This window comes from Gastrolobium bilobum, unplaced genomic scaffold, assembly GCF_033153095.1.
Source record: "Gastrolobium bilobum isolate Gb01-03AN ecotype WA unplaced genomic scaffold, APGP_CSIRO_Gbil_v1 utg5188, whole genome shotgun sequence".
Lineage (NCBI taxonomy): Eukaryota > Viridiplantae > Streptophyta > Magnoliopsida > Fabales > Fabaceae > Gastrolobium > Gastrolobium bilobum.
This window is the reverse complement of record NW_026899969.1, coordinates 1,143,863-1,166,876: the sequence shown is the minus strand read 5'-3', so window position 1 is coordinate 1,166,876 and position 23,014 is coordinate 1,143,863. Positions and strand designations below refer to the sequence as shown.

At 35.1% G+C, this 23,014-nt stretch overlaps 3 protein-coding genes across 6 annotated transcripts; 1 reads left to right on the top strand and 2 right to left on the bottom strand.

The window, feature by feature from the left end:
• Positions 1 to 2,210: 2,210 nt before the first annotated feature.
• LOC133294496 (glycine-rich cell wall structural protein-like) lies at positions 2,211 to 2,840 on the bottom strand. The gene has a single exon (XM_061493176.1). It carries the CDS (start codon positions 2,838 to 2,840, stop codon positions 2,211 to 2,213), a length of 630 nt encoding a protein of 209 aa, XP_061349160.1.
• Positions 2,841 to 11,093: 8,253 nt separating this feature from the next.
• Positions 11,094 to 12,426, top strand: LOC133294539 (uncharacterized). Its single transcript, XM_061493226.1, has 4 exons — positions 11,094 to 11,330; positions 11,446 to 11,501; positions 11,608 to 11,674; positions 11,755 to 12,426. Exons 1-4 carry the CDS (start codon positions 11,202 to 11,204, stop codon positions 11,833 to 11,835), a joined length of 333 nt encoding a protein of 110 aa, XP_061349210.1. The 5' UTR covers positions 11,094 to 11,201; the 3' UTR covers positions 11,836 to 12,426.
• A 2,350-nt stretch (positions 12,427 to 14,776) lies between these two features.
• On the bottom strand, positions 14,777 to 22,939 carry LOC133294438 (serine/threonine-protein kinase STY8-like). 4 transcript variants are annotated; one of them, XM_061493091.1, is made up of 14 exons: positions 22,373 to 22,939; positions 22,260 to 22,330; positions 21,578 to 21,992; positions 20,837 to 21,503; positions 20,526 to 20,566; positions 20,054 to 20,122; positions 18,048 to 18,148; positions 17,840 to 17,918; positions 17,461 to 17,559; positions 17,283 to 17,348; positions 17,103 to 17,152; positions 16,926 to 17,007; positions 16,432 to 16,526; positions 14,777 to 15,297 (listed from the first exon to the last, which is right to left on the bottom strand). In XM_061493091.1, the coding sequence occupies exons 1-14, from the start codon at positions 22,715 to 22,717 to the stop codon at positions 15,171 to 15,173; spliced, it is 2,307 nt and encodes a 768-aa protein (XP_061349075.1). In that variant the 5' UTR covers positions 22,718 to 22,939; the 3' UTR covers positions 14,777 to 15,170. The 4 variants fall into 4 exon arrangements, 2 of the variants coding, with proteins under 2 accessions (XP_061349075.1, XP_061349074.1); XM_061493090.1 differs by having other exon boundaries at positions 22,260 to 22,939; XR_009749213.1 differs by having other exon boundaries at positions 15,257 to 15,297; positions 16,432 to 16,623; positions 22,260 to 22,939.
• Positions 22,940 to 23,014: the final 75 nt, after the last annotated feature.

The window sequence follows — 23,014 nt, the reverse complement described above, 5'->3', positions numbered from 1 at the left end:
TAAATATACCGAAAAATTAAACCATAAACAAAAATGAATGTAATACATACTTATAATGGCTGCACAGATTACATCAGAATCCAGCTGTCTATGGTCCCGAGTAAGGCCTTGGTTTAGGCAGGTGTGTTTTTTACCCCACTTACTAACAACCCAACTATTTCCATTCTTGGGCAACATAGCCCGCACGTACCAGGAACAACCATCATTATGGTGTCGACACTTCATCACAAATCTATGGTCATCACTTTTTGCCACCACAACAGTACGATGAGACTTCATACAATATAATTTGACAGCATAATGCATTTCAGATTTAGTTCGAAACTCCTGGTACAAATGTAATGGATCTCCTAAATGCCAGCCACCGTGGATGTCATCGTCGCCATACAATATCTCCGTCTCATCATTAGGGTGAGCCCAATTAATGAACGAATAGTGTGGGCTGTCGTTCCAAAATGGCTCAATCTCAGACCCTACGTCCAAATTTAAACTTATCCCTCAGTACGAAAGAAAACACAAATATATATATGCAAAATTAAAACTTTAATTTACAATCTTACCACTGCTAACAGGGTCAACACGGAGCGGTGGCATAACCTGGGAACTCAAGTTTCCTGAACTAGTATCAGCGTCAAAATTCCCCTCTACGTCTGTATCTGAGGTGTCACCCAGGGGAATAACACTCTCGGGTTCACCATCGTCATCACTGTCCATATCCTCGTCATGCCCATCCTCATCCTCGTCTATTTCCCTCAGTGGTATCTGACTTAAGACAGGTGCAGGTGCAGATAAACCGACCACTCTGTCTTCTTGACTTTGACTTCTTCCATGCACAGGTGCAGATGAAGATTGACCACAGTCTATTTCAACATATATCTCAATAAAGTTTTGAAACTTTCGGTCCACAATTGCATCTATGACACAGTCCACATCTTCATCGTCACATATATCATTACCAATGTAGAATATAGCATCCTTACCAACTGTAGACTCTACCCTGGCGATCATCCGTTGAACGCCATGGCTGCCGTGTAGCCCCAATTTTTGGTTAATCCTCCCCTTCAGCTCATTATATGTAGTGCCCCGTTTGATTTTCAACATTTTCGTTTTTCCTTCAAATTGAACACCGTTGGGGCCTTCATAATGCTTTCCATCATAGTAAATCATGGTAACATACATGTTTGGACTTGAGCTCATCTTTCACACGAATTTTAGGGGTAGAAATCAGATTTTAGGGGTTAGGGTTCGGATTTGGGGAAAACAATTGAGAAATAAAGGAAAATGACAATGATTTCACAATTACTATGCCTTAGAGGTGGTGGGATGAAATGGAAGGGTGATTGGAAGGTTCCCAGCTGACAAACAAGAGAAAGAGACCAAGAGAGGAGTTTTGATTTCGAATATTTTGAAAATGAGGCCAAGAGAGGTCTGGATATAGGGTTTTTCGCGATCTTTAGTCGACTAAATAATGTGCTTAGTCGACTAAAAGTGCAAACAATTTAGTCGATTAAGGTGAGTTTTTAGTCGACTAAAATTCGCGTTTCATAATTTCTGAGTTTAGCCCATTTAGTCGATTAAAAGTGCAACTTAATCGACTAAATGGGGGCAGGATGGTAGATAGTTCTGGGAGAAGGGCAAATTGATTATTAATTATTTAATTAGGGACAAAAGGGTCAAAAACCCGGAAGTTGTTGCTTCCTAGCTTCTTGTCTATATTCACGCTCTGCAGTCCTGCACAAGCTCTTACACTAGGAAGTGAGATGTAGAGATCAAAATGACTTCGAAATACGTAGCTGAGTTATATTTAATTTGGTTTGGAGAAAATCCTTTATTACGTATGCATAATCATGGATAGAATCCTAGTTGTTAAAGAACTGATTCAATAGTATTAGTATGCATATCTGTCCAGTTTAAAAGTGCCATGTGCCATTTTTTATTTTTATTTTGGTTTGTTTTATGTAAGTTGATTGGTATAAAGTGCTACTAACTACTAAGTGCTTTATACACTACTTTATCAAGTGCTACTAAGTAGTAACTAGTAAGTACTCTGTTAATTATATTTGTCGTGGTTAATTCAGGTCGTAAGCCAAAGGAGAAGATCATGACAGAGAACCTGCATTTATTTCATTAATCTTCATTAAGTACTTTAATTTCCACCATGACATGAATATGAGCATTACACTTGCATGACAGTATAAGAATTTTTAAATTCAAAATCCACCACCACCAAAGCCGCCGCCAGCCCCTCCACCAGCTCCGCCACCAGCACCCCCACCAACGCCAACTCCAGCGCCCCCACCTGCACCACCTCCAAATCCACCACCAGCACCTCCCCCTGCACCGCCACCAGCACCACCTCCCAAGCCTCCACCAGCGCCACCGCCTGCACCACCTCCAAACCCACCACCAGCACCTCCACCGCCACCAGCACCACCTCCTAAGCCTCCGCCAGTACCCCCACCTGCACCACCTCCCAAGCCTCCACCGGCACCCCCACCAGCACCACCACCAAAGCCTCCACCAGCACCTCCACCTGCGCCTCCACCACCACCGATTCCTCCCCCTACTCCACCGCCATGCCCACCTCCAATTCCCCCACCTGCACCCCCTCCAGCGCCACCACCTGCTCCCCCGCCAGCTCCACCTCCTACACCACCACCTGCGCCTCCACCAGCACCAGCACCCCCACCAAAACCTCCACCACCACCATCACCCAGGCCACCTCCTCCAAAGCCGTCAAGTACTTCATCATCTTTAATTTTTCGGTGGCATTCCGCTATTCCTATCACCAATACAAATATCACAGCAAGCACTCCAACATACTTTTGTAATTTCCCCATATCTTTGCACGAAGAGAGAAATAATACAGCTGAAACTGAAAACACTTGCTTTGCTTGTGATTACAAATCTTGGCAAAGACGTGTATTTATAGTCTGAAGGAGAGTACGTACCATTAATACCCATAGACCTAAGGACGTCTCACATAGTTCTTTTAACAAACATGGACAAAAGTTTCAAACTTGTTTGGAAGTAGATTTTATTGGCCGGTGATTCATAATTGTCACATCTCAACCATCAACTACTTTAGTCTTTGAGTACTATTGAGTATAAGGGAAGTGATTATCTGGTGTTAAAATTTCACATGATATAGTCATATAAAATTTTTGGGTAGCTGAGTTCGCAGCTGAGCTCCTAAGGGATTGGTTGGTGCATGGATCAAACCCTACCTCAAGCAGTTTCTAGGAAAATCTTTGGGGGCCAGAGGATAAGCCAAAAATCTTCGGTTGAGGGATTAGTCTCGTCCTTTCTCCGGTTGCGAAGCTTAGTGCACCCACTGTTACAATGAGGGGCTAACCCAAACGGGCCGTACCCTGAGGGCATGGTGCCCGGGTTGAATGGGAACACCTCCTGGCAATGTACCAAAAAAAAAAATTGTACTTTTTTTTTCAAATGCATTAAATTGATGTGGTTCAATTATTATTTATAGAAAAAAAGATAGACACAAAAATTTTACCATGTGAAATTTTAACATCTATTCCCTGCTGTGAATAAGAGTGCTAACTACTAGGTACTAACATGTACAAATGAAACTGAAAAGAGCTTTGCTCGAATCTTAAGAATTTATATAAGAATGATTAGTTTAAGTTACAATATTGAAATTCATATATTATTTTTATTACATCGTTTTTAAAAGCTTCTCTAATAATAAAATAAAAATATACATTTTAATACTCTCTCTTTTTCTTGTACCAAAAAATTTAAAAATTAATATGATATGTAAATAACATAACCCTTAATGCATAGTCACAATAATTTGCTCTTATTCGAGTCCAATAGAATGACACTGGTTGGTAAAAATATTCAATGCGCGAGGTAACGAGTCAAGGTCTAGGATGCGGAGCCATTAATTTTCATCCTGTATTCACTCTGAGTAAAATATGTACGTAGCAAATTTTGATATAAAGTGACAGTAATTGCACTTATGAATCAAGAAGCAACGTTTTCAAGAAAAGAAAAAAAAAAAAGAATCAAGAAGCAACGTCTTCATATGGTTCTTGTCATCCATAAATGGCAAGCTTGCCCTACCATGTGTGTAGTATTTGATAGTCCAAACTAGGGCGTAAATGGGCCAGGCTGGGCCCAGCCTACTGCCTGGTCTACATTGAGTCCGGTCCAGGCTCGGCTTTTCAAAAAAGTAGAGTAGACTTAAACTTATAAAAAAAAATTTTTAACAAATAGGTGATAGGCCAATTTTGTCAAGCCCGGCCTACAGCCTTGTAGGCTGGCCTATTTAATTTATTAAAATAAAATAATAAAATAATATTTATTTTATGTGACAAAGACGCAAAGTACCAAATACCAATATCTCTTACTTTTTGTGCTATTTTATTTTAAGAAAGGAAAACTTGTCTAATGTCTCCAAATTTTACATGTTGCAGCTTAATACCATGGAGCAATGGGTACCTTGTTGGATTATGATGTTACTAATGAAGATCTTTCAATAATACTCTTCTTTCCCTTGTCTTGATGGTGGTTTAAAGATTTTTAGATGAATAATATTCTCTTATAGACTTTATTTCAGCATCCAATAATTGTATTTTTCTTATTTTCCCCATTTCTTTGACTCTATTCCTCTATGATATACATTCTAGAGCTGGGTATTATGTTGACTCTTTCTTGTTTGTCATTTTTTTCTTATGAGAAGTATTAGTGCATGCATGAATGAAACTTTCTTTGCTCTATACTATTATTATTTTTGCTTAGTATCTACAGTGGGAGGTCTACAAGGCCTGTAGGCCATGTCAGGCTTTCTTATTTTTAAAAATGGGTCGGACTTGGCCTACAAATAAAGCCTTTAATAGGCCAGTAGGTCAGATAGGCTGAATTTTTTTTGACGTAGGCTTGAGCCAGGAAGGCCAAAGCCCGGCCCAGGCCAGCCCATTTACACCCCTAGTCCAAACCATTATATGGTATTAGCATGTGAGCTACATTTTTAGGCATCATTATCTAGAAAAAAGTTCACAACTTGTAGTGTTTGACCTGGTTTTGGAAACATAGCATTCCAGTGCGTTTAGGCACCTCAGCAGATGCAGAAGTTGCTTCATAAATGCCTAGTAACATGCATATTATCACAAAACATAAATACCAAAAGGTAATTTACCAAAGAAATGACGACATAGAAAAATTAAAGAATGCTGGTTACAAATACCAGCATTTTAATTCGATGGAAATGTACATATTTTTAACAATTTGGGGAAGTAGAATTACCTTTTTCTGGTTATCTTTGTTTTTTTAGATAATATTAAAAAAGAAAAAATGTTTATCATTTTAAATGACACAACTTTGTGTTATTTTTAATGAAACTGCGCCGTTTTAGTGTATTTTTGCATTCCCTCTCCTTTATCCCCCCCTAATTTTATAAAAAAGAGAAAATATAAAAAAATATATATCAAAAACACACCAAAACAACGTATAGTTTCATTAAAAATGACACAAAGTTATGTCATTTAATATGACAAACACTTTTTCCTATTAAAAAACATAAATAATAGCATGTAATTAATGGATAAATCTCTAAACTTTTACAAATTGATAAATCTTTACAAAAAAATATCTAATTTTAAAATTATAACTAATTGATAAATGTCCTTTATAATAGCATGTAATTAATGGATAAAGATGATTTTACTAAAAAAAATTCTTACTAAATTTGTATTATAGAGCTATCATACGTAAGAATTGTTCAAGTCGAATGATTATAACATTTATTTTTGTTAGACTGTTATTTATATGTAATTATATAAATTACCTAAATAAGATTGTTAGAGAAATACAAAATTATTAATGTAACTTCACCAAAAATCTTAATTTTTTGGATTGAATTAGTTTTTTACATAGTATTAATGCCTGTGTAATTAAGTGGTCACGATTTTTTTTTTTTTTTTGGAGTTACCCAACCCTAATTATCTCTTTGAGTCGAGTTGGCTCCCTCCGGTATCCCCACGAGCTTCGACTCTTTGAGCAGGCACCGTTCCTATATTATTAATAAAAAATAATTAAAATGGTACCCTTCAAGCCCAATAAATTATTATTTGAGAGGGCATATTGGATAAATACAAAACTAACTTAACCAGCATCTTAACTTTTTAAGGTTGAGTTAATTCTTTACAAATTTGTAATTTTGTATATGAGTGTATATATTTAAATCATTTTATTAAATTATGGATTTATATATGTTTGTAATTATGCATAATATAAAAAATATATCTAGATAACGTAACGTGCACTTCAAAATTAACTAAGAAATGGATAAAAAAAATACATATTAGGCACTTACCTTCATTTTCAAAATGTAAGAAAAAACGGTACTGATTAATTGAGAATAGCTGGACGTACGGCAGGATCATGTGATCAACTACCAAAAATCTAAGCCATAATGGAGCTATAGCTGTCCAGCAAGACTAGAGATAACATCAGAATTAAAATCTACAAGCACAGATATACAGCATTATTAGCCGAGTTTTATTGGCACATACCACAGTTTCTGTTAGAATCTATGCATTACAATATGTTTATAAATGATATTTTATTATTTTATAGGAAAAAGCTCATAAACCCCAATTGTGATTTATTTTTTTATCACTTACACTCTTATACATTATTTTTTTTGTCAATTACCATCCGTGAAATGATATTTTATAGGAAAAAGCTCATAAATTCTTACTGTAATTTACTTTTTTATCACTTACACTTTTATACATTTTGTTTATCAAGTACTATCCAAGATTTTTTTCCATCGAGTTCTCTTTAATACAAATAATTGAGCTAATTTGTCCATTTTACCCTTATATCAAATAATATTTTAACTTTTCCATTGTTTGGCATTGACTATAAAGTATATAATATTTGGGAAATAATTGTCTCATTTTACATGAGATAACTATCTCATATTTCTCTCACACAAAAAGTTATGACATCATTTTTTCTTTTTTCTTTTTTTAATGGATGGTGGGCTCCACCATATTATGTATCTATAGTAGGAGATACTTATCTCCTACAACATGAGAAAAATAGGACCCATAATATTTTAACTTAGGGCTTGGATATTCATCTTCTTTGTTGTTGCCGTCATTCTGCATTCCGTTGAAAACAAAGGACTATTATTAGATGATGAAAATGATTCTCAAAGTTATAGCTGTTGAAGGAAATTAGTAACTGATATCAACGACTCTGATTTATAAGCATGTGACATCACTGATATTTTTTGATCTAACAGTTCTCAGACGAGGTGTCAAACTTTAAATTTGACACTGGTGTCAAAGGATCCTACCTCATATATATATATATATATATATATATATATATATATATATATATATATATATAGTTTTATTTTTCTCATGTTGCATGAGACAAATTATCTCATGCAACACACAAAAAAGTAGGTGTAACTCACTAAAAAAGAGAGAAAATAAAAAAGTGAATCTCACCCACTTTTTTGTGTGTTACATGAGATATTTTGTCTCATGAAATATGAGAAAAATAAAACTTATATATATATATATATATATATATATATATATATGGGGAGGGTTCTTTTGAATATAGAGTAAGACTTTTAAATCTTACTCATCATCTCAGCTGTTGATGGACGAAAATCAATGGTTGTCATTTATAGTGTAATATAATAATTAATTAATTAATATAACTTCCTAAACTATAACTGTTTGATGGACGGAAATCAACGGTTAGGATAGCGAGTAAAACTTATAAGTCTTACTCTCGAGTCAAATGATCTCTCTCCTATATATATATATATATATATATATATATATATATATATATATATGGTTTTATTAATTTCATGTTAAAGGAGATAATTATCTCATGTCATAGAGATAAATTTGTGAGCTCCACCACCTGAAAAAATAAAAGAAAATATAAGAAAAAAATGGCACAGTTATAGAAGAGTGTGTATGAGAGAAAACTTATCCCATGTAACATGAGAATAGTTTTTCTCATATATATATATATATATATATATATATATATATATATATGGGTCAGGATCATTTTACACCAGTGTAAGTTACACTCTCAATCTTATCCGTTGATTCCATTTATATCTAACGGCTAATTTTTTTTTAGTAATGTGAGCCATTGGATACAAGTGGATCAATGGTCAAGATTGAGTGTAAGACTTCTAATTCTTACACCGGTGTAAGAATATCATGCCCCTATATATATATATATATATATATATATATATATATATATATATATATATAATGTGATTGAGAACTAAATTAGCTACCTGATTACAAAAAAAAATTAGCTACCTGACATTATACTAACTCAGGCTACCTAGCGGTGTGGGGTGTGTGTGTTAAGAATGTGTGTAGTGTAGGGTGTTGTGTTCAATTCCTTGTAACCTCAACAACAACAACAACAACAAAAAAAACCTCAGGTTACCTCTTTCCTCAAGTGTTGCTTGATCAAATCATTTATAATTTTATATCAGCTTCCCAATCGACACAATCTATTGTCACCTCCAATTCTTTTAGTAATATGTCAGTATAACGGAAAATTTGTGGCAATGGCGAAACACCAATTTTTTCAAACATGGTAAATTCAAGTTGGAACTTCCCGAGTAAAATCTTTCAAGTTTTCGGCAACCAGGATAAATGCAAAATCTCATGCCACTGGAGCTAAATTAAATGATAAAACGGACAATTTAACTAAATTATTAACAGTGTTAAAAGGGGGCTTGAATGGAAAAAAAATTACACGGAATAATTGATAAAAAAAATATAGAGGTATAAATGATAAAAAAATAAACTATAAAGTGATTTATGAATTTTTTCTTATTTTATAACATGTATTGATTTAAAATATAAAATTATTTTAAATAAAGCAGATATATATTATCATGTCTTGAGACTTGATTAATTCATAGCCGCATGACCCTTCTTAGTCATGATTTAATTTCTTACCAGCATTTAATTGTAGGTTGAAGGATTTGTTCAGTCAATTGAGATTATCTCTGATGAGTCTAAAATGATATTGTTTTGGGACAGAAATTAAGATATTTTTGTAATTCTAATATATTGCAAGGTTATATTAGTGTTTATCATTATAATTTTTTAATCTTATAATCCAAAACGACATTGTTTTGAGCTCACTGGATATAATTTTATCTCTAGTGACTAGAGAAATAATTTTCCCTTAATTGTAACTTGTATCTAGGGGTATAAATATGTTTGACTAGACTTTGACTTAAATATGCCAAGTCTGTATAAAAAACCTTAGGGCTGATCTGACCTGTTAGCTTATGCAGACCTAAATTACAAGTATGGCCTGATCGATATTTAAAATCAACAAAATTGGCCCTATGCAATATCCACATTTCAAGCCCAAAGGGCTCTTACGTGAGAGAGAGTGTTAGAGAATAATATAAATTCTTAAAAAAGCCATCACCTAACATCAATCTTTAGCGTTGTGAATGCAAACAATGATATAACCTTTGAAGTGGTCGTAGAAAATCCATCATTGGGTCAAATGGTAAGAAGGAAAGAAGGCAAATAAAAATGGCTAAAAAAACAAATAAGGATAGGCATGGTGAATCTCATACCATGGAAATTACTCCTATTGCCAGAACTACTTCTAAGGCATGAACTTAGCGCATTAATTTTTAAAGGGAAATGTTATAAATGGACACTACTGATATAATTAAGTGGACATTACTACAATTTATTATTTGAAAAGATAATGAGATTGTCATTATGGAAAGTTGTAACTATTGTTCATTTCCTTCACTCTAGAAGTAGTTATATGGCTCAATTAAGGGCACTTATACATATTGGGCTTTTTTTTTTCTTTTACCAAGTTTTTCCCAATAGTTTTTTCTTGGCCAAAGATTTTTAATGAGGCGTGCAATGTTTTATAGCATATGTACTATTTTTTCTTCGCTTGTTTTGCCCATTGGATTTCTTAGCAAGGTTTTAACAAGACATATTAATGGTATGAAGTGTTGTAAAATATAAATTTTTTTACATGTGGATGATTATTGGAATACAAGAGGTTTATGTAACCTTTTTTTTCCTATGACTTTTGGTATGAAATGTTATCACTACACTAACGATGTATTGAATGAAGTGTACTTATTCCCTTTATTCATGTATAGTCCTATACAATGACATGACTTGTATGAAATATTAGATGAGTGAATTAGAATTTGATAATATTTTTATGCTTTCCTAAGAGTTCATGTCTGATCTTCGTATATTTTCTCTCTTCAGTTTCCTTTCTCTATTCTCTCCCTTTATTTTATAACACTAGCACAACCCCTTTGCCTTAAAATAAATCTTATGTCCTCTATTTTATAACAAATTTATATTTTTTTTTAAAAAATAAATTTTATGTTTTCAATGCAAACATATTTGGGGAGGGACCAAGAGATTTAAGTGTGGTTAAGCCTCGATTAGGATAACTAAGTCTCAATTAGGGATTAATTTTATAGTCGATTTAAAGAGTTGAAAGTTGAAACTTATGAAAATACCAAGAGATCAACTCGCCTTAAAAAAAATAATTAGAGTGAGTATAAAAAAAATACTTCTATATCAATTGAGCTAATTAGATTTGTCATTACATGTAGGTTTTTAACAATCTTTTGCTTTACATAGGTTAACATCTCTAAATTGTTTTTCTAATGAAAATACTATATTATGAATATTCGTTACCAACATTAAAAAAAAATAAAAAAAATAAATCAATGAGAATTAGTACATTATCTATTTATGTTGGTTGCTGTTCAGATTTCTCTCTTTTGGTAAGGTATATACAATTTTACCATAAATTCTTATTGAGATTAGTATTTTTTCTAACCTGGCAAAAGAGTATGTCTTTTCTTAATCTAATTTTTTTTTTCCCTAAAAAAATCATTTAAAATAATAAGAAGAAATTTCATGGATTGCTTAGCCTATTGGGCTAATTATGCAAGAGGCTTTAGGCCCAAGGGTCCCACTGTCAGCCCAATAAACCCGAAGATCCATATTGCACATACTATGGGAAATGTTGTTTTGTTTTTGGTAGAATAAGAAATGAATTTTTTTTCCTCCTCGACTAGTGTAGTTCGAGAGTTCCATTCGGTGTGTTGTTCAACTGCGTTTTAGGGCAAAAAGTTTGAATTGAGAAAGGGAAAAATGGAGGGTGCAGACGAAGGAGTAGAAATGGTTGTGGACTCCAAAGACTTGCAGCAGCAGAGCAAAGCTTTCGACAAGCTCACAGATCGCGTCGAGGATCGCCAGCTCGATTCCACTCGCGTCCAAGAGGTTCCTCTCTTTTCTCGTGTTTTCTTAGAAACCAAACATTGCCATACAATTTCACATCTGCGGATTGATTCGCAACGAAACTGAATTTTGCGGTATTTTCTAACGATCTTCGCAGGCGATGGCATCAATTTCTGCATCTGCCGAAGCGGACTGGAACGCCATGCGTATGAGGTAATCAAAGTTTCGGTTAACTGTCTTGAGTTTTTCAGTTTCTACTTTCTATATTGTATAAATGATTTCTTAACTTTTAACTTTTAATTTTATTTTCTGATTATAGGGAGAAAGAATTAGCTGCGGTTAAGATAAACGCTGCAGATGTTGACATAATCGCAAATGAACTAGAGGTAATTTTTTTACAAGTTCATTTTTCTTTTTAATCTTTCAATTAATTTATATATTTTTTCTTATTTATTGTTTCCAACAGCTGGACAAAAAGGTGGCTGAACGAACCTTGCGTGAGCATAAAGGTGATGCTGTTGCTGCAATTCGGCACTTGCTTCGCTAAGCGTTGTGGGGAAGTGTTAATGTTTCCCAATTTGATACTTATCTGGTTGTTTGTTTTGCATTGAAATTTGAGTATCAAATGAATTCCAAGACCTTACTTGTTCAGATATCTTGTAACCATATCATATGTGCCAAAAGCATAGCCATATAAGGGAGCTAAGATCAGCCAAGTTGCTTGCATTGTTCTGTCTTATGTTTTAGTGCTGACTGTAACCGTGGCTTTGACGAGACATGGAGCTCAATATAAGAAGTTAGAACCAATAAACTAATGCTTCATGAGGGCTAGGGACATGGAGCCAGGAGTAGATTATGTTATTTTTTTTTTATACATTTTTTTGGCATTGATAGTTTGAAGGTAGATTTTCTAGCTGGAAATATGGGGAGTGTGATTTGAACACAGGGCATCACCTTATGGGAGCACCCGTTGGATCTACAGTGCTAGTTTGTGCTGTGTTAGAGATGGGAGTAGTTGGTGTCATATGTCTCCATGTTTGTCATTTATGTATGCTCATTTGCTTGTTTAACATATTGCTGCTCAGTCATGTTCAATTAACTTCTCAAATTGAAAACTCTGCACTTTACATCCTCTTGAAAATTCTTCTGGGGACAGTTTGGGAAAATAGTATTTCCATTATATTACATCCAAGTCGATAAAGCCTAGATTCTCGCGTGCGTTACTTCTAGTTGACATTTTCGGGAAGGAAGCGTCCACGATATTTTTGCTTACTTCTGCGTATTCAATGCGATTCATATAGAAAAGTTTAGCTGGCTCCAGACCCTGCAACAGTTCCCCATGTTAATGTGCCTTTTCTTTCTTTATGCTCACACCTTCATGATGTTTTTAGAGTCACTAATTTGTCATCCTATTTCTTTGTTTGTTCGGGAATACCCCTGGTTACATCACCTGAAAGTATAATTCCACATTACAAGTCATAAAAGCCTCGTACCTAGATCCTTCAGTAGGCCTCGTAAATTCCTAACTGGTGGAGTTCTTTCATATGAATTACAAGATGCACGAGAAAGTGGAAAACTGATCTTTTCATGTGTAAATTTCACATTATCCTGTGAAAGTTTTATGTCTATATCTCTCTTTATAAAATTTAACAAGTATTGATTGAGCTCCATTCTTTTAACCCTTGTTAGAGGAGAGATTCACACAATTTTTCACATAATCAGGTTATGTATATTTTTGCATGAGAATCTAATCTCTGCGAAAGTGTGGCTCCCCTATCATGTCTTTTTTGATATCATTCCTTACATCATAGTTCCACAGTTCCACTTGTCAACAATAAACTTGGCAGCAGGGAAAAAAAATCCAAATGATCAATAATATTCTCCTTGAGCATGAGCTCATACAATATGGTTTAGAATATAGATTATATCACTCTAGTAAGATGTAACACTGTTATACGACACAATTTGGTAGAAATTAAGGGTATGTTTGATTGTATTTTGGTTTTTTTTCTTAAAATTGTTTTGAAGAATAGTTAACGAAATAAGTATTTTTATATTTTTTTTTTGTTTTGAAAGTTTAAAGTTAAAATATAAAATTAAAATAATTTAGATATGTTTTTCAAATTTGATTCTAAAAATAAAAAAAATAGTTACAATTTTTAAATTTTTTATACAAAACAGATTTTATTAAACAAGTTTTTTTTTTATTTATAAAATTTAAAGAACTATTTCTCGAAACAGGTTTCTAACATTCCTTAAGAGTTGAGTTTTCCTATTTCTTTGTACTTTTGTGCATGGAAGTGATGGGCGTATCGTCATAACTTGAACGTATGGACAATATGGTATAGTTTTTTTTTTCAAATTACATTCACCTCAACCACTTAAGATTAAGTAGTTGTAAGGATTCATTTTAGTTTTTGAGGTCTTCATAAGCAAATAGTTCACCACAAAAAATTGGGGTTAAGGAAAGAACCCAAGAAGCAAAATTGGCAAAAGTTTTTTTGACGTGTTTCATCAGCCGCAGGGGAGCAGATGTAGGTCGAGTTTGTCTTGCGCAACTATGTGAGGTGGGTAAAAATTGACATTTTAGTAACGCAGAAGAAAGTACCACGTCAACTTTAATTTAAGAAATTATGATGAGCAGAGTTGGAACAAATTAATCAAAGAAGGTTTACTTATCATCAATTAAATTTATCACTTATCATTAAATTTGAACCATTATTTTCGTTAATTTGATGATTATAATTTCTTGAAAATTAATAATTAACTAATAAGTGTCATCCAATAAATTATAACTGTCAAATTGACGAATCAATAGTTAAGATTTTATAATAAGAAGTAATAAATCTAATTGGTGGTAAGTAAATTCCGTTATATATATATATAACAACTTTATTACGATCAAAAGACTCAAAATAAAACATTTCTCAGATATAATTCCACCCCCCACCCCAAAAGAAAAGAAAAAGAAAGAAACGAAACGAAAAGAAAGCACAACTCTGCATACTAGTCATCTATATGTGAAGTTTAGACAGAATCTTAAAAGGTACAGTATCAACAGCAAAGATGCAAAGTTGTGAACTTTCTTGTAAGCCTTCTTAATTTTTTTAAATCGTGATAGTATATTACTCAGTTTATTATACCAACAACTACTACCACTGCTAGCTAATATTGAGAAAACAACAATTTCTTTGTAACATAGCATCCGTTCAGTAATCTGAACTCTACTGTCTTCTTGTTCCGTTAATATTAAAAACAAGGGCTCAGCCTATAGAATGTACATGCAATAGAATTGCTATCTTTACCTGGAATTCTTGTATATTCTCATTCGATTAGTTGAATTAAAACGGGCCAATCGAAATGCCAGTCTAACGTGGTGAGCTGCACTTTGTTGCTTCAAGTGGGTAATGATAGAGATGCAACACTATAAAGCAGATGAACATTCTGATTCTAATCAATGTAGTCAAATGAATATATTTTTTCCTTCTCACTACCTTCTGTACAACTTTTAAATAGTGGTGCAAACATTTGCATAGACAATTACAACGGGGGTGGTCATCTCACAAGACTCCAAACATACAGCACCACCAATAAATTGAAGAAACTTTATGTTGCCACTAAAGAAAAATAAAATGACTAACCTAACCACCATTGAGAGTTTGGCAATCCCCACCACTTTTTATATCATTCTATACACCTTCTCTATAATACCTTGACAAATGTTGATAAAGAAGAACTCAGACCAGCCATTCTACATGGTTCCAAGACCAGCCGTTTGTACCAATTCATCTACTTGAGGAACTTTGGTAAAATATATGCCAAAAAAATCCTTATGCATCAGCCACAAAGTAACAGAAAGAAAAAATAGCTCCAAGGTTGTGTCTAGGACTCCTTTTGGGCGCTTTCCCCACCTGCGGATCGGGCTGCCTGGAACTGAATGGCATACTGCTTTTGCAGCTCTCTAAGCCTTTCAAGAAGTTCCCGAAATGTTGGTCGGCAAGTTGGATCACTGGAAGGAATGAACAAACTTATAAGTTGGCATAAGATGTTTGGTAATAGTACCACCTTGGCTTCAATATTAATGGAGTAAGACTATCAAGAGGTAGAAAAATAGATTACTAAGAATTTGCACAAAAAACATTGTGATCAGCAAAGTCAACAATCCAATGCCAATTACGAATATGAAATCCGGGCCACATCATGTAAAGAACCTTGACGTCACCACCCCAAAAGCTAGCTCAAAGGGTGGGAGTGTCCAAGGCCTTAAAAACTCCACATTAGTTGCACATACAACCAGTGGGACTATATAATATCTCAACACGCCCCCTCACACGAGAGCCCACTGGGCTTGAAGGGTGGACAATGCACAGGCCCACCTACCTGTGCGAACAAAGAAATTCCACTTGAAATAAAGCTAGCTTTTGGGGTGGTGTATCTCAAGGTTCTTTACATGGTATCAGAGCTTGAGCCCTCACCGCCTCCCACTTTAAAGTGGAATTAGCTTAAGTTTTTGGGTTGAATTGGTTCTTTACATGGTATCAGAGCGTCGCCGTCCCCCACTTTCTCTCGTGTGAGGGGGCGTGTTTATAAGGTCTTGGGCACTCCCACCCTTTGAGCTAGCTTTTGGGGTGGTGTATCCCAAGGTTCTTTTCATGGTATCAGAGCTTGAGCCCTCACCGCCTCCCACTTTAAAGTGGAATTAGCCTTAAGGTTTTGGGTTGAGACATGGTGTCGGATCCACTTGCTACGGTTGGTGTAGCCTTAGCTCATTGGTGGTGGTTCTCCGCCACGGACTTCCCCTGGACCCGCTTGACATTGGAGTTTGAGGGAACGAATTTCCCAACACTGGTATCAGAGCCGGATTGGGCTCGAGCTAGCTTTTGGGTGGTGTATCCCAAGGTTCTTTACACATCATCAAGTATGTTACCTAATATTGAAAAAATATAAGGGCCAATAATTCCAGTTTGATGAAACAGCAATCGATATGAAGATTGTTTAGGTAAGCTGGCCAACTACTATTAGGACCAAGTCAAATTTAAATTGATCTATGTTCTTTTGGGTAATAACATTTAAGCTTGGATATTCAGAGCTATGGACAAAAAAATAAAAAGTAATTATTTAACAAAGAGATGACAATGCACACCTATGCCAGCAGCTCTCAATTATAGAAGCCCACCGTGGATCAATATGTTTTGGGATTTCTAACCGCTGGTTCATGAACCCTACAGCTCCAATCACCTGCGAGATTCCTAGAGGAACAGTTGATCATATATGCACCCACAGTGTACATGATTGCGTTGAAAAATTCTTTATATTCGATATGATATCAGAAGAACTGGGCAAAATATTTATTGGATAGAATTTCCCAGTCAGCATGGACTTGAGGTTAGAATAAGAGTAATTCAATAAACTATATAAGCTGCAAACCAACTAAGCAATTTAAACACCTAACTTGCATTCTATATGGTAACATAGTTGTGGAATAACAAATCTTACAAAAATGTAAATGTTTCACCAACAATGAAAAACACATTTTGCTGGTAGCTTTTCATTCAATAGGCTTAACTATCATTGCATTTTGCGCCTCTTCCCTTTTCGATATATTTTCAAAGGTTCAAGTACACATAAAAGCAATACCTGCATTGAGTTGAGATTATCCCAAGGGATCTTTTCAGTTGCAAGTTCCCATAATATCACCCCAAAGCCGTATACGTCAGACCTGATGTTCCCAAGAAGCATAAAAAATAGATATTGAAAATTTTTGGGTAAAAACATGAGTGGGAGAGACTAATTTGGGGCAAAGATTGGTCATACTTCTCGTCTGAGGGTTCATTACGAAGAACTTCTGGTGCCATCCATTGAGGCTACAAAGCAGGAAAATGATAGAATCAGAAAGATGTTCTGAGACTCCGTAGCAGTGAAATTGTAATAATAGGGACAATTTCAAACAGATCAAAGATTTCATAGCCCAGAAAAAACAAAAGATGAGCCTACCGTGCCCCTCCCTTTAGTTGTGAGATATGTTTCTAGCTTAAGACGTGAAAGACCAAAATCACCAACCTGTTCAGTGAATACATGATTAAGATATTGTCTAGCTTAATAGAAAATAATGTTAGTGAAAGCTTCCAACCCAACATTCTAGGATAAATACAAAAAGTGACAAGTGGCGGACCTTCACAGTCCAATTTTTATCAACTAGAATATTTGAAGACTTCAAATCTCTGTGGATGATAGGCGGGTTACAATGATGAAGATAATTTACGCCTCGTGCCTGCAGAAAGAGTTAAGCTGTAAGCATACAACATTGCTTCAAACAGAGTGAGAGATGCATTCTAAGATACCAATGAAATTTATGTTTCCTATAACAAGTAAAAACCATGTAGTGCTCCAAGCACAGAAATCCAAAATGAATTAATAACACCAAAAAAAGGGGAAAATAAAGAAACTGAATAAGTCACTTTTCCAACAAAAGAAGTCAGCATCATAACAATGAGATATCTTTATGTAGAAGGAATATCATTTGGTCCATAATTCTATTACCAAATACTCACAATATCCAAGGCCATATGAACTCGCCGTCTCCAATCAAGTTTGGATGTGTTTCTGTGTAACAAGCGGCACAAGCTTCCCCTGAATTCATAAGTTACGAAAGAAAGCAACAATAATCAGCCCAGCTCAGTATTTTGTGACATGCTGCATAACAAACTAGAATCAAAATGCTCATCATACAAGGGGTCAAAAGGAAGGTTCAGAACAAACCGTGGGAGAAACTCTGTCACAATGCAGAGACGTTGAGGAGAAGTCACTGCCCCCATAAAAAGAAGAATATTTGGGTGTCGAAGTCTTTTCATCACAGACACCTTCATTACACAAAATATTGTCAAATCAAGACAAAAGAAGTATTTAAGGGGATGCCAAGCACCTAGGACAGGAGGTTCAAATACACACAGAAACTACATCTAACAGAGCAGAATATGTCTGATTGTGGAAGTAGAAGAAAAAAGTAATCAAATAGGAACACACGACAAAGTAGAAGAACAAGTCACAGCTCCACATTAGCTGAATTCTGAAGAGTACTTCAATATCAAACCCAAGGTAAACCTGAGAGCTAAGGGTGACAATACTACACAATCCGTTCATACGACACGAACATGACACAAAAATTTTGTATTTGAATTGACCTACATTATATTTGTTTTGTGTTCGTGTTACAAAATATATTACGAAAAAATTTATTGTGTTGCCTGTCATGTCTTCTTCTGAATTATTCATGTCGTGTGACATTGGTGAAAACAACATTTATTCGATTATTAGTGACAATGTCATGTCAACCTGCATAATAAGCAGAACACTTCAAAGTTGATAGGTTATTCATGTCATGTTGTGTGTCAACCCGCAAAATGAACTAGTCGTGTTCGTCTTGAGAGCCTTGACACGAATCTTTATTTGTACCACAAATCTTTATTTGCACCATGTTCAGGTAAGTGTATTCATATTTGTGTCAGACTTTGACCCAACTCGAATATGACCTCTTACACGAATTGTCACCCATACTGATAGGTATGGGCTATGGCTCCACCCAAAGCTCAGTGAAAAATTTATTTATTCTTTTTTCAAATTTAGAAATGGACTCTTGTTGGAAGATGTAAAACTATGTGGCTAATAACAAGATGCTGACTAATTAAATAGTATTGTACTTGAAAAACAACTAATGAAGATAAAAAGTCATTCAATCAAAAAGGAGACCAAAACTTTTTATTTCCTTTTTATAAATAAAGGATTAAAGTGAGTAGTATTGTGGTATGCTTGACCTTAGAATGGGGCAACCTCCCCTTCTTCTAAACTTTTTCAACGTTAAAAAAGTGATTAAGATAAGAAGTACTTATCTCTCAGTTTAATCATCCGTATTCATACCATTGTGGCTAATCAGACTTAACTATATTCAACGAGTTTTATGGTATGAAAACAATGCATTTATCATCCATTTTAAACGAATGGCTTTACACCGTCTTTGGTATCCACTCTATTCTAGGCCAAGTTCCCAAAAATAAAATTTCCATTGTGTCTGAAAAAAATCCACTATGATATGGCAACATTATGTTTCTTTATCCCTGAATTAGTCACCTTCAAGTTTATACAAACTTTTAGAATTGAACATTATTTCTTATTTTTATTTGTAGCTCATCCCCCTTCAAAACTTATAGATGCTTTTAATTGTAAGTATATATATTTTTTTGTTTATCACATAAATAATTGTAATTTTAAAGAAAAAATTATATCATAATTTTGTCCCCTTCAAAAAAATTTCTGGCTCCACCATTGACCTGAATCATTTACTTTAAATTAGAAGCATAAACCATATTTATCTCTTTCATATGCTTTCCAAATTCAACAGGATGATTATTGATCCTTATCTAAAATAATCTAACGTAGGAAAGCAATCTCACACACGTATCATTCATTAATCAATGAACCAAGTTCACGTATTAGAGGCGTCTGACGCCAAACGTGTATGTGGATTGGTGCGTCACATAAAAGCAATAAATGGTAAAAAAAAATAAAAGCGGCAAGTATGATTTCATTGTGCAAACATCATCGAAATAAAATCCTCAGAGGAAAACTATAATATTCTAATCAATTTTTCTCTCCCAAATGCATCAGCAACCAGAGTTGTTTTGAAAACCTATGCTGACTTCCTCACTTTATGGATCAGATTCAGCCTGTGGCTCAACATAATCAGCAAAATTGAGTACAAGAAAGCATACCTCTTGTCTGAAGGACTGTATCACATCATCTGAATATTCTTGCTGTGAGAAAACCTTGACGGCAACGTCCTACAAAAACAAGAATACAAATTGACATCAGAATTGCAGACAGTAAAATGTGGTTTGTCAACCTATAAAAGAAAATTTCTAACATTCTCAACCTTAGAGTTGCCATACAGTACACATTTCATAGTCCTACCAGAAATCCTATGATGCCTTAATTCAAGAATGCTGAATTTAACACACTGAAAGACCTCAGTATACTAAAGGCTAGTAATTCCAGTTGCAACATAATCACACTTTGCACAATCAATATATATGAAAAAGTCAAATATGCTCTTGCACCCCAAAAAGGGGAGAAGGAAAAGAAAGCATCAACAAAATCTTTAAGTTCTGGTAAGTTGCTTGTAGAATATCCTTTTATAATGCATGAACTTAAAACCAGAAATTACAGGAAGAGAAAAGAACATACTGATCCATACCACAGAGCATGATATACAGTTCCACGAGAACCTGCAATTCAACAACAGAGAGGTATATAGGAAATGGGTCAAGCATAAAATGCATAATAAGTTAATAACTGCTGATAACTAGATATTTGGGTTTGCGAGCATGGGCTCCATAAATTATCAGGGCTCCATAAAGAAGCAAACAAAGTTTCAAACATAAGAACTATAAATACCGATAATGTGTCAAGATTCTTAAACAAATACTTGTTAAAACATAGATATTGTCAAAAGCTTATGTTCTCAGGCTTTCCCCTTTAGTTAAGAACGTGACTACCTTGTCCAATTTGTTCTCCAATTGTCAGGTCCTCCCACAAAATTTCATAATCTAAGCAATCAGTGTCCACATCCACTTTATTATTGACAGCACAACTGCCAGCACTCCCACAGCTGCTGACACTACTTGTGCTGTTGACATTAAAAGAGGAGGACCATGATCCTGAAGCCTCATTGTTAATAGGGCGATTACTTTCGACTGTCTGGCTTTCTTGCTTCAAGCCAGAGGAAAGAATATTCTCATTAACTGACTCATTTTCTTGATCATTCTGCCTCGACAGCCATGCAACACGAACATTGCTTGCTGCTGATCCTTCTCGATCATTTTTTCTCCATGGCCACGATAATGTTTTCTTTTGAATCCAAGCTTCAGCCTTAGAAGGTATGATTTTATGAATAGGTTTTCCTTCACTCTCATCACCAGAGTCTCCCACAGTCTTTCCTTGCGATTTTTCTTCAACATGAGAAAGTACACCAAAAGGGGATTGTAGCACATCACCTCTGGGTGTGCTAGCTCCACTGGAATTAGCATCCTCTCTCTGGTCTGAAACAACAGATTCTGAGAAATTATGCTCAGAATGATGAATTTCTCCTCTACCGCCTTCAGGATTCACATTATTTTCTCCTGTCCAGATTCTTGACATAACTTTGCTACTCACCTTTGATGCCTGTTTAATGGTTCTAATATCAAAACACACCATGGTATACTAAATGACAGAAACATGAAACTTACAGCACTAACCAAATTTGAAATTTTCGATGCCAGAGCAACTTGAAGTGGCTGTTGAGTGTCAAGACCAAGTTTATTTGTAATGCTACTTCTAGGAAAGGTGGAACCTGAATTTGATTCAGAGTTCTTTACACCTGACAACGGAACTCTCATTTCAAGAAAGGACCGCGAATCACTTGAGACACAAATAATCCCAACTAAGCTTCCATCATCATCATAGAAAGGTGTATTAGTTGCTACAGCTACAAACTTCTCTCCCATCTTATTCTTGACCGGGAATTGCCCAGTCCAGCTCTCTCCCATTATGACACGGTTCACTGTATCATTGGCCAAGGCCAAATCCCTGGAATCTACAAGAAGCTCCATCCCGTCCTGGCCTAGAGCTTCCTCAGCTGCATAACCATACAAATTTTCGGCACTACGGTTCCTGCAAAACAAAATTAATCCCAAAATAAATAAAAGCTTTTAATGCAGCCTCCCAGAATTTAGCAATCAACATGATAGAACAATATAATAAAACTTAAGTTGAAGGCATATCATCTCCAAATGCCAAAAGTATAGATATATATAAAACTTGTATCTCCATTTATCACCAAAAGAAACACCCACATAGTAATACTTCTTCATTAACTAATGAATTGAAATAAAAACAAACCAAAAAAAGAAAGAGAGAAGCGTGAAATTAATGACCGACCAGTATATAATACGAAAGCTAAGATCCAAAATATGAACAGACTGTCCCATTGACTGCAAAATATTCAGATACTGGCGTTCAGTGAAGTTCACAGCGGAAGGTCCACAGCGTGCACGGCCTTCTCCTTCTCCATCACCGCGACTCTCTCTTGAAAGAGGCGATGATTGTTTGAAGGAACAAGAACCCTTCTTCCAAGCAGATGCTCCATCAGTTCTCCCCAATCTTGAACGCTGCGGAGACACGGAGTGAGACCTCTGGCGATGACCGTGGTTCTGGTTGCTTCTGCAATCGGAGACCTTAAGCTTTGACATTTCTCGCTTAAGGTTTGCGTGTCCCTCCTCCAGTTGTTGGATCTTCTTCAGAAGCTCCTCTGTTCCTGGGGTTCCCATTCTTACCTTATTACCCACAAGGCCACAACACACAACACAACCCTCTTCAGAAGTCTCCACTAACAACATTCATTTATTTTCTCTCGCTCTCTCTCTGTGTTTGAATGCTACAAACAAAGACAGCTGATAAATTTCACGGCCAATATCACACAAAGAGTTATGGGTTGAAATTGAATAGACAAAAAAGATTGCTCAAATTTTCAATTCAAGTTGAAGGTCTTATCTCTGACTCTCTCTTTCTAACAGTCAATAACTTGCTTCATCTAGCTGCTGCTCTTCACATCACCCTTTTTTTCTTCTTACAAGAAAATAAAATAAAATAAATTATTCTCAGCTTGTTTTTTCTTATTGCTTTTCTCCTTTGCT

Coding starts and splice junctions, on each gene's coding strand:
- LOC133294496 (XM_061493176.1), bottom strand. CDS start 2,840: ATGGGGAAATTACAAAAGTATGTTGGAGTGCTTGCTGTGATATTTGTA.
- LOC133294539 (XM_061493226.1), top strand. CDS start 11,202: ATGGAGGGTGCAGACGAAGGAGTAGAAATGGTTGTGGACTCCAAAGAC. Junction 11,331..11,445: donor ATTCCACTCGCGTCCAAGAG/GTTCCTCTCTTT, acceptor CGATCTTCGCAG/GCGATGGCATCAATTTCTGC. Junction 11,675..11,754: donor TAATCGCAAATGAACTAGAG/GTAATTTTTTTA, acceptor TGTTTCCAACAG/CTGGACAAAAAGGTGGCTGA.
- LOC133294438 (XM_061493090.1), bottom strand. CDS start 22,717: ATGTTGTTAGTGGAGACTTCTGAAGAGGGTTGTGTTGTGTGTTGTGGC. Junction 20,567..20,836: donor TGGAGAACAAATTGGACAAG/GTAGTCACGTTC, acceptor GTTGAATTGCAG/GTTCTCGTGGAACTGTATAT. Junction 17,349..17,460: donor ATAAAAATTGGACTGTGAAG/GTCCGCCACTTG, acceptor TTCACTGAACAG/GTTGGTGATTTTGGTCTTTC.